General features: G+C 48.7%; 7 protein-coding genes across 7 annotated transcripts; 3 read left to right on the top strand and 4 right to left on the bottom strand.

Moving 5' to 3' along the window:
* Positions 1 to 136: 136 nt before the first annotated feature.
* B0J16DRAFT_339380 (eukaryotic translation initiation factor 2 alpha subunit-domain-containing protein) lies at positions 137 to 1,693 on the bottom strand. The gene is made up of 4 exons (XM_046127542.1): positions 1,339 to 1,693; positions 1,127 to 1,289; positions 865 to 1,072; positions 137 to 817 (listed from the first exon to the last, which is right to left on the bottom strand). The coding sequence occupies exons 1-4, from the start codon at positions 1,411 to 1,413 to the stop codon at positions 334 to 336; spliced, it is 930 nt and encodes a 309-aa protein (XP_045985241.1). The 5' UTR covers positions 1,414 to 1,693; the 3' UTR covers positions 137 to 333.
* A 213-nt stretch (positions 1,694 to 1,906) lies between these two features.
* Positions 1,907 to 3,373, top strand: B0J16DRAFT_339378 (WD40-repeat-containing domain protein). The gene is made up of 4 exons (XM_046127541.1): positions 1,907 to 2,035; positions 2,096 to 2,342; positions 2,398 to 2,480; positions 2,537 to 3,373. Exons 1-4 carry the CDS (start codon positions 2,026 to 2,028, stop codon positions 3,241 to 3,243), a joined length of 1,047 nt encoding a protein of 348 aa, XP_045985240.1. The 5' UTR covers positions 1,907 to 2,025; the 3' UTR covers positions 3,244 to 3,373.
* Positions 3,374 to 3,392: 19 nt separating this feature from the next.
* On the bottom strand, positions 3,393 to 4,335 carry B0J16DRAFT_397325 (uncharacterized protein; the record flags this gene model as incomplete). The annotated part of the gene is made up of 3 exons (XM_046132309.1): positions 3,393 to 3,835; positions 3,889 to 4,073; positions 4,127 to 4,335. The coding sequence occupies 3 exons, from the start codon at positions 4,333 to 4,335 to the stop codon at positions 3,393 to 3,395; spliced, it is 837 nt and encodes a 278-aa protein (XP_045985239.1).
* A 412-nt stretch (positions 4,336 to 4,747) lies between these two features.
* On the bottom strand, positions 4,748 to 6,670 carry B0J16DRAFT_303061 (NADP-dependent oxidoreductase domain-containing protein). The gene is made up of 7 exons (XM_046124660.1): positions 6,334 to 6,670; positions 6,218 to 6,284; positions 6,064 to 6,163; positions 5,866 to 6,011; positions 5,694 to 5,818; positions 5,099 to 5,642; positions 4,748 to 5,051 (listed from the first exon to the last, which is right to left on the bottom strand). Exons 1-7 carry the CDS (start codon positions 6,453 to 6,455, stop codon positions 5,022 to 5,024), a joined length of 1,134 nt encoding a protein of 377 aa, XP_045985238.1. The 5' UTR covers positions 6,456 to 6,670; the 3' UTR covers positions 4,748 to 5,021.
* A 648-nt stretch (positions 6,671 to 7,318) lies between these two features.
* Positions 7,319 to 10,679, top strand: B0J16DRAFT_112730 (uncharacterized protein). Its single transcript, XM_046121475.1, has one exon. It carries the CDS (start codon positions 7,589 to 7,591, stop codon positions 10,457 to 10,459), a length of 2,871 nt encoding a protein of 956 aa, XP_045985237.1. The 5' UTR covers positions 7,319 to 7,588; the 3' UTR covers positions 10,460 to 10,679.
* Positions 10,680 to 11,733: 1,054 nt separating this feature from the next.
* On the top strand, positions 11,734 to 13,934 carry B0J16DRAFT_112713 (squalene epoxidase-domain-containing protein). Its single transcript, XM_046121474.1, has one exon. The coding sequence runs from the start codon at positions 12,077 to 12,079 to the stop codon at positions 13,577 to 13,579; it is 1,503 nt and encodes a 500-aa protein (XP_045985236.1). The 5' UTR covers positions 11,734 to 12,076; the 3' UTR covers positions 13,580 to 13,934.
* On the bottom strand, positions 13,916 to 15,946 carry B0J16DRAFT_339366 (nucleotide-diphospho-sugar transferase). The gene is made up of 3 exons (XM_046127540.1): positions 15,451 to 15,946; positions 14,688 to 15,401; positions 13,916 to 14,637 (listed from the first exon to the last, which is right to left on the bottom strand). Exons 1-3 carry the CDS (start codon positions 15,574 to 15,576, stop codon positions 14,236 to 14,238), a joined length of 1,242 nt encoding a protein of 413 aa, XP_045985235.1. The 5' UTR covers positions 15,577 to 15,946; the 3' UTR covers positions 13,916 to 14,235.
* Positions 15,947 to 16,241: the final 295 nt, after the last annotated feature.

Raw genomic sequence — 16,241 nt, 5'->3', positions numbered from 1 at the left:
TGCAGAACGACTGTCCTCTAAGGCTTAGAGGCACCAAAATAAAGTCAACCATATGCCAGCCTAAGTTGCCATAAAATGTCCAAATTACTTCATCTCTCAGGTTACGACATCGCATGAATCACGCCCCAAGTCATGTGTGAAATAATCAAATACAATGTTCGTTAACAACGCCTTTTTTCAGACGCCCCTTCCACATGTTGGAAGAACTACATAAAGTCTGGATTGTGATGCTTTTGCTATCCGGGATATCCTTTCCCTTCTATTACATACACCCTTTTACTGTCCTGCCGCTTTCGCCGCCGCACGCTTTTGCCTGGCCACAAATTCCGCAGACTAGACGGTTTCAGCGATGTTCTCGTCGCTGTCGCTCATACTCTCATCGCCGCTGACTTCGGCGTTCTCGCGTTCGCGCTTCTCCATCAAGGCCTGGAGCTCGGCGTCATCGCTCTCGGTGACAGCCTTAGGCTCCATCTTAACTGTCAAGTGGCCGCCTGCAGATTCAATGCTGTTGCGGATCTCGACAATGGCCTCTTGCAAGCCAGCGATACCGACAGACTTATCCAAGCATGTGCTGGTGAGAACGTAGAGAGGAGGAGACACAAGCTTGACCTTGACCTGGGTTTCCTCAGTGTTCTTGGCCTCAGCTGTGCGAAGAGCGGTCTTGACGGCATCGATTCCCTCGTAACCGAAGCAGGTGACCTCGACATCGGCTCGGATCTTGGTGGGCTGGGGTGTGAGTCGCTTGCTGATGTAGGTCTTGAGCTCCTGGGCAGTGACCTCGTCGGGGAAGGTGATATCGTTCCAAACCTCGGGGTTGCTTGTTCAAGTTAGCACGTGCGTTCTCACTCGATTTAATGAACTAACGTGATGGAGAGCTTGAAAGCATCAAGAGCGTGACCGAACTTCTTGTTCAGGGGCCAAGCAATAGCTTGGTATAGTTCCTCGAGGGGCTTCTCGGTGGCCTTGGCAAGATGCACCATGACAGAGTGAACCATCTTGCTCTTGTTGTATCGCTCCTCACACTTCACAATATCCTCGGGAGATACTCGTCGCTTGGAAAGATCGATGTAACCTGCCTGAAATCAATATCGTGCCCAATGGTGTCCTGATGATAATAGTTGCTAACCCTTCTCTTTGTCCACACGGAGTACCACGACGACCTCATTGCGACCGACTCGGATGAGCTTCTGAATAGATCGGATACGTCTTCGGGAAAGCTCAGAGAGCAAGATCATGCCGTCGATATCATCGTACTCTAGAAGCTTAACGTAGGCACCCATCTCGGCGATCTGGTATCGGTCAGACCAAGATTTCCGCACAGATCAGACTGCTACTGACCTGCTTGACATTGACCATGACAAAGCTATCAATCTCCGGGTACTTCTCCTCGTAAAAACGGCAGCTTAGCGACATCTTGGCGGTATTGTCGGGGGTTGTTCAAGTAAAGGTATTCGGTCGGGGTCTCAAGAAGAGGTGGGGGTTTCGATTTCGAGTGCTGTCGCGCGCACGGAAGTCGTTCTTAAATAATGGCCGAAAAAAACTGTTGGTAAGTTTCTGTTCACGTAATAACAAAACCGAAAGTTTGAGAACAAAAAACCCTCGTGATCAAATCGTAAATCGTCACGTCAACAGTGGATGTAGAGGGGAAGAGTCATAATTTTGACATTTTACAGTGCAGTTGATGATGGTGGGGTTGTGGCGGGCAGGTGGGTAACAGAAATACTATTCTCTAAGGCTTAGGAGATCAGAATAAAGTGGCCTAAATGTAGGTCTAAGCTCACATAAAATGACCAAACTATTTTGTCGACCATACTCTGGGCGACCAATTCTTCTGACACCCCTGACGGCGGGGTGTGGCTCGTTGTTAGGCGGTACCTGAAAATTCCGGCAAAACGCCGCCCAGCTGCTTCGAGTCGCCGTTGCCCATGACTGGCTTTCCTTGCCATGATGGTCGAGAGCTCCACACGTGACTGAACCAAAGGTAAACAACTTCACCTACTTCTATTAGCAAGAGCATCCGTAACAATGGCTCCTGGTAAGTTAGGCCCGGCAGTTACTGCAATTGGATCGCAATAGTTTGCTGACCACATTTTAGCGACTCAATACGAACTTTCGCCGCCTCCCACCGACGCGGTGTCGTCGATCGCGTTTGCGCCGTCCTCTGGAACCAAGCTCCTTGTCTCATCATGGGACAAGAAGGTGTACTGTTACGATATTGCAGGCGGAGCTGGTGAGACGACTCTTGTCAACACATACGAGCACCGAGCGCCTGTTCTGGACGTTTGTTTCGGCGCCAACGACAATGAAGCTTTTACCGCTGGCCTGGACTGGGCCGTCAACAAGTCAGTGGATGCTGATGTATGCGCCTGGATGAATTGTACTGACACCAGTGACTAGAATTGACTTGGAAACTGGAGAAAAGACTTTGTTGAGCAAGCATGCTGCGCCAGTGCGATCTATAGCTTACAGCCCTACATATTGTAAGTTCTTAGATCCCCGATACCGCTACGATTGACTCATACTGACACCAATCTAGCCGTTCTGGTTTCTGCATCTTGGGATTGCAGCTTGAACCTTCACAACCTGAATGACCCCTCGAGCACCCCCATAAGGGTCTCCCTTCCCGGCAAACCTCATGCATTGGCTGCGAGCCCCACAAAGATTGTGGTCGCTATGGCGGGTCGTGTTATCAACATTTATGACTTGAAAACCATTGTCGACCTATTCGCTACAGGCTCATCCGATCTTCAGCCTTGGCAACAGCGTGAATCATCCCTCCGATATCTCACCCGCGCAGTTTCCTGCATGCCTAACGATGCTGGATACGCCACCAGCAGTATCGAGGGCCGAGTCGCTGTTGAATGGTTTGAGGACACGCCCGAGTCGCAGGCTCGAAAGTATGCTTTCAAGTGCCATCGCCAAGCGGCGCCAGATGGCGACGGAGATATTGTTTACCCTGTGAACGCCCTGGCCTTCCACCCTGTCCATGGAACATTTGCTTCAGGAGGTGGCGATGGCACCGCTGCTCTATGGGACGCCGAGGCTAAGCGACGACTTAAGCAGTACCAGAAGTTCCCCAACAGCGTGGCTGCGCTTGCATTTTCAAGTGACGGCAAGTATCTGGCTGTGGGTGTGTGCCCGGGCTTCGAGACTGGCCAAGAGGATTACAACGGTGCCGGCCAGACATCAGTATTGATTCGTGAGCTTGGTGAGAATGAAGCCAAGGGCAAGGGAGCCAAATAGACGGAGCGTGTAATAGATTCATGTTCTCCCTAAGGCGTTCTGGTGGTTGCGGGCTTCTCGATTTGTATATTTCTATGTACTGTTTACGCTTCAAAAGAGGTGACATTAATATACCCTTGTCATAAACGGACATGAAGACATTGTGAAAGTTACTTGGAGTGATCGCCATTAACATGTTCTGAGGGTAAGAGAACTCCGAAATCCTGTAGTAGATTCGCGATTCCCAACGATGGGCTCCTTAGTAGATGTGGCCTGTTATTTCGGAATGACATTTCTTGATGATTGACACTGTGCCTTCGGGCGACCATTGGCTTGGGGTATCCCAACGATGCTTCCTTTTCGTTGAACCCATCACGACATTGGTATTCCAGGCTGTTCGACAGAGCGGCGCGTGGCCAAGGCACAGGGCCAGGCATCCTGTAATCTCGAATACGGACACCCCGTCTGATTGTAAACTTTCCTTGCCTCTCGATAATTCTTGGTGCTCCTCGGGGTACAGGCCTAAGTTTTGTAACAGTAGGTTCTCCGAGGCTTGGTGGTTCTGGCGGAGGACTCTCATCAGATATCCACTCGTCTGCAACGGACGTGTCCCCTGCTTGATCGTCAGTATTTCTATTGAAACAAATATGCAAAGCTATCATGTACCTGACGAGTTTTCTGAATATTCCGTTCTTTGGGTGGAGCGAATTGACTCTGTTCGTCGCTTTTTGTGTCTTCGTTCTAACCTCAGGGGTTCCCGCACTTGGACGTGTTGGTCTTCTGTATCAGCTGGTTGGCTTGAGTCTCGGGACCATTTTTGTCCAATCTTCTTTTGCGGCGTCTCAGGAATGCTGTTCGGTAAAGCCAATTAAAAGGATTGGTGAGGATTCTTCGATTGACTTACAGCTTAACACGGGCAAACTCGCCTATCCAAGACTCTGGAATCTCTATTTCCTCATTGATGTCTTGTGAAATGCAAGCTCTGCCAGAGCTCGTGCGATTGCTGTGGTGTTTGGGTGAGGAATCATCATCCTTATCGAAATTGTCGAGTATTGCGGCCTCAAGGCTTTGTAGTAGCAACTGGTGCCGTGTAATGTTCTCAGCCGATTCCATCTTTACCGGCACAGGAGCCTTATAAGCAATTGAAATACAAGGCGTTCATTATGAGTCTGACAGAAGTCTTCGAGCCATTCTGTGACAATACTTGAAAGTTTGTCGTAGTGGAAATGAGAGACCGCCATTTTCAACTCCGCGGGAAGGAGCACATCAGGCAACCGATGGAAACTGGAAGGTGCGACTGCGGCACCCTGAAGGCACCTGTCATTTGAGAAGTTACGCTTCAGTCTGATTCACTGTCATTGATACCGGGCTACCAAGAAAGCATAATGCTGGTTAACACTTACTTGGAAGAGTCATCGTTAGGTACTGATCGGGTTCACCTTCTGCATTTTTCATGTTTTACAGCTCCGACGTCAATGCAAACCGATAATAACTGAGTGGAATATAAATCTAATTATTAGGAAGCAAAAGGACGAGGCAATTATTCTGCCAAAAAAAAAAAAAAACCACTGGAATCTCTGTCTTCGTAACCCAACCAACCTTCCAAGCAAACATCTGTCTCCAAGCCCATGCAATTCTCTGCCAGGCAACCGAAAGAATAGCATGATTTAACAATGGTAGGAAGGCCTGATAAAAGCACCAACTCTTTCCTTCCAATCCAATTCTTGCCACTGTGGATGATACTGCGGCCTAGGCCGAGTTGGCAGCCATCGCCAAAAATTCGCATTGAGACGGGCACCCTATTCGCCCCGTTTCATGGGAGAGACAGGCTTGAGTTGGTTAGTAGATATAAAGATCTAATTGCGAACGAACTCACCTTCGACGGCTGGACATGGTCAATTGTGCCACCCATCTGGAGCAGCCAAACATCTGGACCCCCAGTCGACTGCCCTCCGCGATAGAGAAAGTCATTGGGGAAGCCAGGATCAAACCGCACAGAATTATCAATCTCCTGAATGTCTTCCTGAGTGAGCTTCAAGGTGAGCGCCATAATGTTGGCCTTGAGATGCTCCACCTTTCGACCACCGATGATGGGAAAGACATAAGAGGTCTTGTGCATGACATATGCCAGTGCGACGCTGGTGATGAGTGTGTTCTTACGGTTAGCGATCGACTCCAACACTCGACTGGTTCTGACCTCCTGGTCGCTGGCCTCTACCCTTCGTCCTTCTTGAGCATTTCGCTGCTCTTCACTCTTGAACTTGCCGCCACCAAGAGAACCCCAAGGGGCAATTCCCATGCCTTCAGCTCGACACATTGGAATGATGTCTCGCTCGAAATCGCGTGAAGCTGCGGACCAACGGCCCTGGTAAACGGAGAATTGTCGAAGTCCGTTGCAGCGAGCGTACTCATTTGCCTTGCTATGGAACTGTCAGCCACGTTCTCGGGATTGATCAAGGGTTCTAACTCACCTCACAATCCAAGCGGGAGTGTCACTGATGCCAAGATGAAGAACTTTGCCAGACAGGACAAGTTGGTTGAGAGACTGCATCAACTCCTGAATTGTGGTGCTTCCATCGTACCAGTGAACGTAGAGCTATGGTACGGTTAGTTAATTACCTTTTTGACGTGTGGGAAGCATACCAGATCGATGTAGTCAGTCTGGAGGTTCTTAAGACTGGACTCAATCGAAGTTCTAAGGCTTTTGGTACCGTTGCCACAGAAGTTTACCATGATGCTGGGGCTACCAGGGCCAGCTCGAAAGTTGGTGGTATACTTGGTCGCAATAACTGGGAGAAACTTAGTATAATGTCATCAAAGGAATTTGTGACAGTGACAAACCCATCTCATCCCGATTTCCTCGCTTCGCCATCCATTCTCCTACCCATTTCTCAGTTTCTTGAAATTGGTAGTTGCTGGCAGAATCGATGAAGTTCCCGCCCTTACTCAAGTTAGTGACACATGCTTCCATCATTGGACAATATGCAAGTCATACTTGTTCGTAGTAAAAGTCCATGATGGACTCGGCGGTAGATTGGTTGCATTCGCCCATTAATTCTTTCCTGCATTGTGTTTGAGCGAGAGTATGTAGAGTCCGCGATTATGTCTTACCAAGCGTTTCCAAAGTTCATGGTTCCAAGACAGATAGGAGAAACCCACATAGAAGCTGTAGGTGATAGCAAGCGGTATCGACCCAGAGGGCTCTTGGGAGGCGGGGCGGCAGGGAGAGCCATTGTAGTCAATAGTGGTATTCCTTGAAGGTTTTATTGATAGGGGAGGATGATGGTTTGGTTAGAAATGAACGGTGGTAGAGTGTGATGAAGTAAAAACAAAAGGCAGGAGGTTAGGTTGGCCGAAGGACGGACGACTTTGGCAGCGACAGTGACAGTGGCAGTGGCAGTGGCAGCAACAGAGGTTAATGATTCACCACCTATCCATTACGAAAGAGGACTACCTATCCATAGGCCATGATTCACTGTTTATATACCTCTGTTCCAGTATCAGACTACCCATCATAAGAAGGCAGGCAGCTTCTACCCAACTTATGCATATAATGCCATTGTGGAACGATCCTTCTGGATTCTGATGCAAGTCTCGGATCCCGCATAAAACTACTAGTAGGTATGCTCATTCTAATTTGCCAATTGGAGTTTATCGCCGCCTTCGGAGTTAAGACAATTCAAAAACATGGAAGATTCCCCGTAGTCTATTGGTTGATAGAACATCATCGAGGTGTTCTCCAACAACAAGGACAAGGCGATTTACCTTTTAGTGTTAGTATGAGCACTAAGATGGGTATGGCATCGGGGTTAACGGACTTCAACGTCCCTGATAGGTTCGAAATCTTGTTCATATTACCGCCGATGAAGTATTTGGTGGTTTTGTGTCGGTTGTCAATTTGGACAGCATACATGCATGAGAACCCATGTCAGGAATTTTGAAAGACCTCGACGGCTCAATCTATATGTAGATACTAGACATGAGCTTCGAGAATGCCAATTTATTAGCTTGTAGCAACTTATACGACTATCGTCTCAAAGACATGATATCAGCTATCAGACGTATGCTGAATGATATGAGGTTGAATGTCACTTACCCTGGGGCTACCCCAGAAAATAGAAAAGAAGCGCCGTTCGTCAGGAATTTTATAGCGTGCTCTCATTGGACCGAACTTCCGATCCCTGGGCTAAGTCGGTACGTACCACTCTCCATTTTCAATCTCACTTCAATTGGCCTAGAATCTGTGCATCACACCACTACCGATACCGCGAGCGACATTTCGAGACGACGAATTGAGCCTCAAAAGACAAGCTCAAGAAGCCAGATCTGGACAAAATTGGTCCGAACCAAGATGACGGCCGCCTAGATGGCCTCTCCAAGTCCCGCCCCTCCCAGGGCTGTCGTTCACGCTCTCCGTGGTGTCCTCCTAACCACGTCCTTTTCGGTTATTCTTCTGGCTGAAGAACGACGACGACGCCTCAATATCGCCCGGGCTGCTCTCGACAATGCCAAGAAACTTCACACTGCGCGAGTGAACCGCAACTCGACTGCGTTGGCGGAAAGCTATAGCAGCAGACGAGAATTTCCGATTGAGATTGCCCACGATTTCTCCCACGCCCCCACCAACAATCCTCTACGCCGCCGTCGACAACGAATTGATTCATTGGAGAATGTATTATCGCGACCGAAAGAGATCATATCGATAGATAACTTTGAGACGACGTTGCCGGGAGATGGAGACTCATTTAGCACCTCTCAAACGAGCCAGAGGAGATGGGACGAGTGGGATACGGCTCGAAAGGAATTGTCACGAATATCAGAGACCAGTCCCTTTACGCAAAATAGCCATCATATTAGACTGTCTCCGGATGTTAAGCTGTCAACGCTGCAGTCACGAAGTCAGAAATCAAGGACCCGAACAACGACTACTAGGCCGAACACGGAATCAAATACTCCGGAATCGCTCCATCGTACCAACGCAACAATATCCCAACCAGCCGATGAGATTTTGGACGGACAGTCGAGATCCCTATTGCAATTAGACGCCATTGTCACAGAATTGGAGACCTTGGACTCATCAAGTAATCTTCGTGCCGAGAAAGAGAGGAAAGCTATTGGTTTACTTCGAGAATTGTCCTCAGGGAAGGTCGAGGAGCCTCAGGAGATTCTATCAAGAGGTATTCGTCTGCTTCAGTCTGTTGCGACTTCTCAGGAGTATGAGAGTATTCCTTCCATCTTGGAGGCAGTTCGTCCTGTTTGCCAAGACCCCTGTCTACTTGCTGCACCATTTTTCGACAATTTGAAACGGAACCCTGATGTAGAGGGCGTTCGTCACTTCATAAAGAGCCTATCGAGTTTCCAGCCGCATCCGACTAAGACTAAGAATGGCAAAGAATGGCTCACTCGATTATTGATGCACAGCTGGAGGAAGTCGAAGGATTTCACCGAAGTACAGAACATTTACAGGCTACTTGAAGAAAGTGGACTTTTTGACAGCGATATCTTCTCAGCATCTGCACAGTATGCGGCCAGACGACGTTTTATTCTTGTTGCTCTTGACGCTGGCGATGATGCGACTGCAAGTGCCGAAATGTCCCTACTTTCCGAAATGAGATCCGAGGACTCTGGTGTCGATGTGAAGCTTCGCGGCAGATTCATCGTTCGAGACGCAGAACTGGGACACTGGGACAAGGCCATGTCTGAGCTTCAGACCTTTGGACCTAAAGCAAAGGAATCAGACCAGTTTCAGAAAGTACTCTCATGGCTTACAAAGATCTATTGCAAAACCCATACCCCTTCACAGGTTGACCTGTTCATACGAGATCTTGTTGATAACCACAACATGGCGTTAAACAAACCTCTTGCTTTTTTTGTCATGGATAAGCATGGCCGAACACGCAATCTTCAAGCCCTGGTCGGATGGGTGCAGTTCTGTCAGGACGGTGGACTGGAGATGGATCAGGTCTTCTTCAACGAAATTGCCGACAAATGCTGCAAATATTGGAGCTTGTCGAGGGCTGATGTGGTTCGCATGTTCAAGGACGCACAAAGTTCTAGGCCGTGGATACAAGATCCTCCCCTGACTAAGTATGTGAGTGACGGTGCTTTGCATGATGTTCACAAACCTCTACCAGGAGAAAAAGCGGATAGCTTTGGACTTGCTCAGACCCTTCCCGAGAAACGAGGGGACTCAATTGCCATGTACGAGCGAGCAGTATTCAAGCACATGAACAGTTTAGCACTTCGAAATGACTGGAATGGTGTCTACAGCGCGTACCAAGAGGCGACTAAGAAGAGCCTTGGCGATTCGTCGCGATGTCTTCGACTTGCTGTCGTGGCCAATATTCATTTAGAGGGCCCTCATTCGAGCACAGGATCGAGGCTCATCAATGAAGCCTACGGCAAGAAATATGATATCAGCGGGGCTTTGGTGCCGATGTTAGTCGCGCGACTCGAGGCCGGCGATAACGCGGGTGAGCTGCTCCAAGAGAGTCTCACGAAAGGCCAGCGAATACACGATAGTGTCTACAACAAGGCCGCTCGAGTGCTTACACAGAAGGGCAACCCTGAGGCCGCGATTCTGGTGTGCGAGGTCGCGGCACGAGAGAACGGCGAGGGTGAGCTGGCATACAGCAAATACAATTTCGCCACTCTCATCCACTCGTATACTGGTCAAAGACGCTATCAAGACTTGTCATCATTAATCACCAGCTTCACTTCGAAGTCTGAGTGGTGGCAAGGCAGCAAAGAGTGTAAAGAATCAGTCAAGCTTGCAATGAAGCATGTGGCTTCGCGAGCGGCAAAGGACGAGAGATACGAAGAAATGTACACGCAAGTGCTGCTGCGTCTCGAGACTGCCTTTGAACATATAAAGTGTATGCGAGCGACGAATCGAGAGCGAGAGATTTTGACCAAAGAGGTTGTTGGCGCTTTCAAAAAGGCAGACGAGCCAACAGCATTCGAAGGGGGGTTCTTTCCAGAGACACAAGCTGAACGACAGATACCCAGAGATAAGAGGAATATGGACTGGGAGTCATCCACAAGGCGAGATCCAGCACCTCAAAGCCTTAGTGAGACAAGGCATCGCATTGTCGAAGACGATCTAGCTGCTCAAAATCAGAGGATAGACGATATTCGAACAGGACTAGAGAGAACGAAGCGAGAAACGACATCACCGCCTCAAACGAGCGAGAGAGAAATACTATTAGAGAAACAAGCGGCCGGAGCAATGTCTTGAAAGCACACATAGTTAGAACGCATATGCATTGGCATGGCATAGATATCATTGTTACATTTACGAAGCCCTTTGAGGATATATTGGCTGCCTGGCTGCTCAGAACTTCTTGTGTGTAGCCTGGCGATATGATGGTGGTTATCATGGCATCATCTGTATAAAAAACAATACAATGTAACAACATTTGAAGCAACAACCAGTATGTTCATCTGCATGAAGTCATTTCTCGACATCGTTTGCAGAACGCAATTGACGTGTCCCTCACTATGAAAGCACATGCAAATCAGCTTATTGTTTGCGGTTACATTTTGCATGTGATTTCACTCATCGCTATATCTGCAGTCAGTTCAGAGCTTACTTTGAATGCAATTGATTACTGGTGGATACCAGTTTTAGTAGCGTCACATGCATGAGCGTATTCGTGTAGACTAGACCCGTTATCATGAGATGTCAAATGGAGGTCATCAATCAGACAACGATTGGATACCCAAACGCAGGAACAACAAATAAGCATCAGCCCAGCCTTGAAGAAAAACAATGGATCCGAATACGTTTTCCCTCTCTCTTTCGAGACGAAATAATACCGGACTCTCACTCGGCACAGAGAAATTGGGCTCGAACCACGTACGATTTAGAATTATCTTTTGAGGGTCCTGCTCTTTCACATGCATGTTCCAGATCCGGAACCTGGCGGTGTCCTTTTCGTCCATCGAACCATGTCCAGCAGATATCAGACCCGTTGGTTGGTTGCTTTTTTAGCGGTCAGGGCGTGGTGGCGCGATTGCGAGTGGACGGGAGAGAGATACAGCGTTGCGGGGTGAGGCGTTACAGGGACTTTACAGCGGGCTACTCCTCTGAAGGAATGAGAATGACAGCCCTAGAGAATGAATGGAACCAAGAAAAAAGAAGAGCTAATGGAAGCATTACCCGATGACAAGGGTCCATTGGATCATCCTTTTTTTTCTGCCCCTGACATTGAGCGATCCAATGATTTATAGGCTGATTTGTTGGTGATGCTCTGAATCCCATGAGAACGAGAGAACAAAGGGTCCTTATAAACGGCACATATCCGGTCAATTGTAGCAAGACTGCGAGGAAACGTCGTCTTTTTAAATATCCGTGGTCTTTTCGGCTCTTCAGCAAACAGATCCTCATTCCCGTTACCTCAATTGCTATCGCCTCATACAAAAAGTCTAGAGCGTCATTGTCCGGATCTGTGACCCCTGACGCATGAATTTGACTTTATTGAAGATAGACTCAACTTCGAACATCTGAGTTGACTCAATCTTTCAATCCATCATTCTTCTCTATACAAACATTCTACCCTCTTTGTTTGTTTGTTTAAAGATCTTTTCTGTCTCGGTTGTGCGACTCTTCCTTGGCTATCACTTCCCCCTAATTTCCATTTTCAGGGTGATCCGAAAACCCATCCATCCAATTTCTCGCCGCCCCCCGATCCGCGATTAATAGACCCCCCACTCCCCATCGAAATCCCAGGTCTAAGTTCCAAGACAAGACAAGTCCAATCTTCAACTGCCGCGACTTAAACCTTTGTTCTTTTTTCTCTCTCTTCCTGTCTTGTCCTCAACAAACAAGCTATACGAGCCAATACTTTCAACAATGGCTTCGATACTCACAACAACCGAGGCGCAGTCTCGTCGCCGCGAACAATACCATGAAGCCGATGTCGTCGTTGTAGGAGCCGGTGTATTCGGATGCGCTATGGCCTACGCTCTCGCCAACCAGGGCCGATCCGTCCTTCTCCTCGAGCGATGGCTCAAGGAGCCCGATCGCATTGTCGGCGAGCTTCTCCAGCCCGGCGGTGTCGCCGCCCTTCAGAAACTCGGCCTTGGACACTGCGTTGAGGGCATCGACGCTAGGCCTTGCTACGGATACACTGTTATCTACCACGGTGAAAAGGTCCTTGTACCTTACCCAGGTATCGACGATGGCGGAAATCCTACACATGCTTGGGGAGGTCATAGTACAGGAGACAGGAGCACAAGACCAGAAGGATGCAGTTTCCACCACGGTCGCTTCATCAACAAGCTACGAGAGGCCTGCATAGCCCATAAGAACATTACTGTTGTTGAGACTGAAGTTGTCAAGACACTGCGCGGAGAGGTGTCGGACCAGATCCTTGGTGTCGAGAGTCGCACTATGAACAAGGCGACGGGCAAGAAAGAGCAGGACTATTACTTTGGACAATTGACCATCATCTGCGATGGCTACGACTCTAAGTGGCGTCAGGAGGTCCTTCAGTCCAAGCCCAAGGTCTGCTCAAAGTTCTATGCTCTTGAGCTCATCGATTGCGACCTCCCCGAGCCTGGTCACGGCCATGTGATTATCGGCAACGCTTTCCCCATCCTTCTCTACCAGATCGGTACACACGAAACCCGCGCTCTTATCGACGTGCCCCAAGGAATTCCTGAAGCTTCACCCGAGAACGGTGGTGTTCGTGGCTACATCCGCAACTTCGTTCTACCTGCTCTTCCTGCTTCGATCCGACCATCAGCTGAGAAGGCCCTCGAAGACGGCAAGATCCCCCGAAGCATGCCCAACAGCTGGCTTCCTCCTACGAAACAGCGCGCCAACGGAGCAATCCTTCTCGGCGACGCTATGAACATGCGCCACCCTCTTACAGGTGGTGGCATGACTGTTGCATTCAACGACGTTGTTATCCTGTCGGAGCTCCTGCACCCTGATAAGGTTGGCGACCTTGGCGATTCTAAGCTGATCAACAATGCTCTCGACGAGCTTTACTGGAAGCGCAAGCCTTTGACAGGAATTATCAATGTCCTTGCCCAGGCTCTTTACTCTCTGTTCGCTGCTAACGACCGCCAACTACGTGCTCTTCAGCACGGATGCTTTACCTACTTCAAGCGCGGCGACACTGACGGTCCTGTTGCTCTCCTCGCCGGTATCCTCCACCGTCCTTTCATCCTCTTCTACCACTTCTTCTCCGTCGCTTTTCTCGCTATCTGGCTCAACGCCTGCTCCGTTATTGGCTGCGGAATCTTTGGTATCTTCAAGTTCCCTCTGGCCATCATCGACGCTCTCCTCATCCTCTGGAAGGCATGCGTTGTTTTCGTACCCATTATGTGGCGCGAGACTTTCCAGTAGAGCTTGACATATCAAAAGAGAAAACGGGAAAACATGAGCATGGTGATTTTTATGTAGCGAAAGCTGCGGCGTTTATGGAGCTTTGGCTTTGGGATCTTGACGTCCAGCTTCTTTGAAAAGAGTCCATGTTTATAGATTGGGAGTTATCTTTGAAAAGAGGATGGGGCTGTCGTATATATTTCATGGATGGTTATGAGACATTTGAACATTTTGAAATGTTGAGCGTGGGAGTGGCTTTTTATTAGATATACACGCACGCTTGACCTGAGGCTAGACCTTGGGGATCAAGTAAACATTCATACCAAGATTAATATTAATTGCAAACTGATACCTTCTGTTCACTCGTGCCATGCAACTGAATCAATGATGAATAGAAACCCTAAGATGCTTAGTAGGTAGTAGAAGTTACTCCTGAGCTTTGAGGTGACGGAAGTAATGGCCTAGATGCTGGTCTAAATTGGCATGGTGTATCCAAATTATTTCATCCTATACCTCAAAGTTGGTAAGTATCCTGATACGCCGATGAAAGCTGGGATGGGCTTATGCCAAGTGTAGGAATAGTAGACTTGTATTCAACTTCGTTTAGAAAGATCTCTCTATGATCATTAATGTCTACGTTTGTATCCTCATTTCGTTCTTTCCCTTGGTATATCCACCTATGTCAATCTTCGTCGATAGACACCAAACATCCAGCTGGCTCGTAGCACCGCAAGACCAAGAGCCATCTTGATGCTGTCCTGGATGACATTGAGCTTGCTTCCACCCACCTCATGCCACTCGATCGGCACCTCGGCAACCTTGATGCCAGGACTAGTGCCAATAACACTGCCGTCGTGGCCGAGAACGGGTGTTGCGGGGGCTGACTCGGCGAGCATAAGCATCTCAATGTCGAAAATCCAGCCCTCGGTGTGCATGTAGGGGATGATGTGAGGGAGTGATTCACGGGAGAAGAGCTTGAAACCGCACTGGGTGTCGCGAATGCGGGATGTTGCTGGGGGTGTGAGGATCATGAGGACGAGATGGAAAGATCGCATGAGGAAGTTCCGCAGAGCCGATCGCTGTGTTGTGTTAGATGAGTGTTTATGTTTGATCATGAGATGTGACTTACCTTGACGACGGCCTCACTGCCAACAAGATGGGCACGACTGCCGATGGCAACGCCACGGTGCGATCCATCAACAACTTCCTCACATCCTTCGATGAGCTTGCCAGCATCAGAGAAGCGTGAAGCTCCATCGGCGTCAGCGAACAGGACATATTCACCTCTCACATGTCGGAAACCATGAGTAGTTGCTCCGCCCTTGCCTCTGTTGCGCGCCAGCGAGATAACCCTCAGAATGTCATGTAGACCGTTATCCTGAGCGAACTGGAGAACAACATCCACAGTCTTGTCCTTACTTCCATCATCGACTACCAAAATCTCGTAACCTCCGAGGTCCTCCTTGGCAGCGCTTCGGGTGTGTCGCTTAGACGTAGGGTTCGTCGCGCTTGTTCCAGGACCTGTGGTACGACCAAAGTGCTCATCAAGGTAAGCGACAGCTTCCTCAAGAGTTGGGATAACACGGTCTTCTTCGTTGTAGGCTGGGAATACGACGCTCAGGCGTACTTGGGCAGGTTCAATGTTGCCAGCGTCGGGAGTGGGATAGGCTTCGGTAGGCTTAATGGACTGCTCGCTGGCCTGGCGCTCTGCAAGCCAGCGGTCGTACCAGCATGGCAGAGGTTGAGGCTGTGTTCGTCCGGTAGGATGGCTTGTGATGTACTGCTTCTCGGCGGGGTGAACAGGACGAGGCTTTGGGGCGACGAGATGGAGAATGACATAGAGCTAGAGAGGTCAGCTTGATGCGATGCGCAGGATTGACTACAGAGTGTACCTCGAAAACAGCCAGTGAAATCAAGCCGAGGAAGAGCACGACAAGGATGTAAACAGGCGTTGCCTCAATCCAAGCCCAGAGAGGCTTCAGAAATTCGGGCAGATCGTGAGGTGCCGCGACAGTCATTTTTGGTGTTGAAATGGATGCGACCAGCGACTGCGGGGAGGGGGGGATGACAAGTTAGAGTCAAGGGCCGTTCATCAGAAGTGATTTTTATTTTGTTGAGTAATACAGAAGGAAAAGGTAAATGCGCCCGGTTTGGCGAAAAAAAGAAGGTTACAGAAAAGAAACGCGATACGTGGCCGCGGTGATTTGCTTGTATTGAGATGAGCCCGGTCAAGGCCACGAAGCATCTCCAAGCAATAACCTGGGGATACAGTTGATTACGTAGGTACCTAGCTAGGGATCGACAGGGACCAGCCTAATAGAGAAGCATGAATGCGACCAGCCAGTGAATGAATTGGCAAATGACATTTCATTTTAGAGCATAAATGACATCGTATAATAATTTGTCTGCATTTGCTTAATTGATTGTATACAGAATGTGGTCTGTTAACAATTAAATCATTGTTCATTCATTGTATCACGATGAAACCCAAGATAAAAAGCATGTGAGAATAAATGGTTCTGAATTACTTTTTGGCCAAGCCAAAGAGAGATGGGCCTATTACTGAAGCCCAGAATAAAAATAACAATCCGCCAACGCTTCTAGAAGGAAAAAAGAGTTGAGCCTAAAATATAATTGTACATGAAAGTAGCCTACCAGAGCCCAGCTCTGGTCTCAAATTCTT

This window comes from Fusarium flagelliforme (genome assembly GCF_020744385.1).
Source record: "Fusarium flagelliforme strain FIESC 12 MPI-CAGE-AA-0113 chromosome Unknown B0J16scaffold_3, whole genome shotgun sequence".
NCBI classification, from domain to species: Eukaryota; Fungi; Ascomycota; class Sordariomycetes; order Hypocreales; family Nectriaceae; genus Fusarium; species Fusarium flagelliforme.
This window is presented reverse-complemented; position numbering and strand designations above follow the sequence as displayed.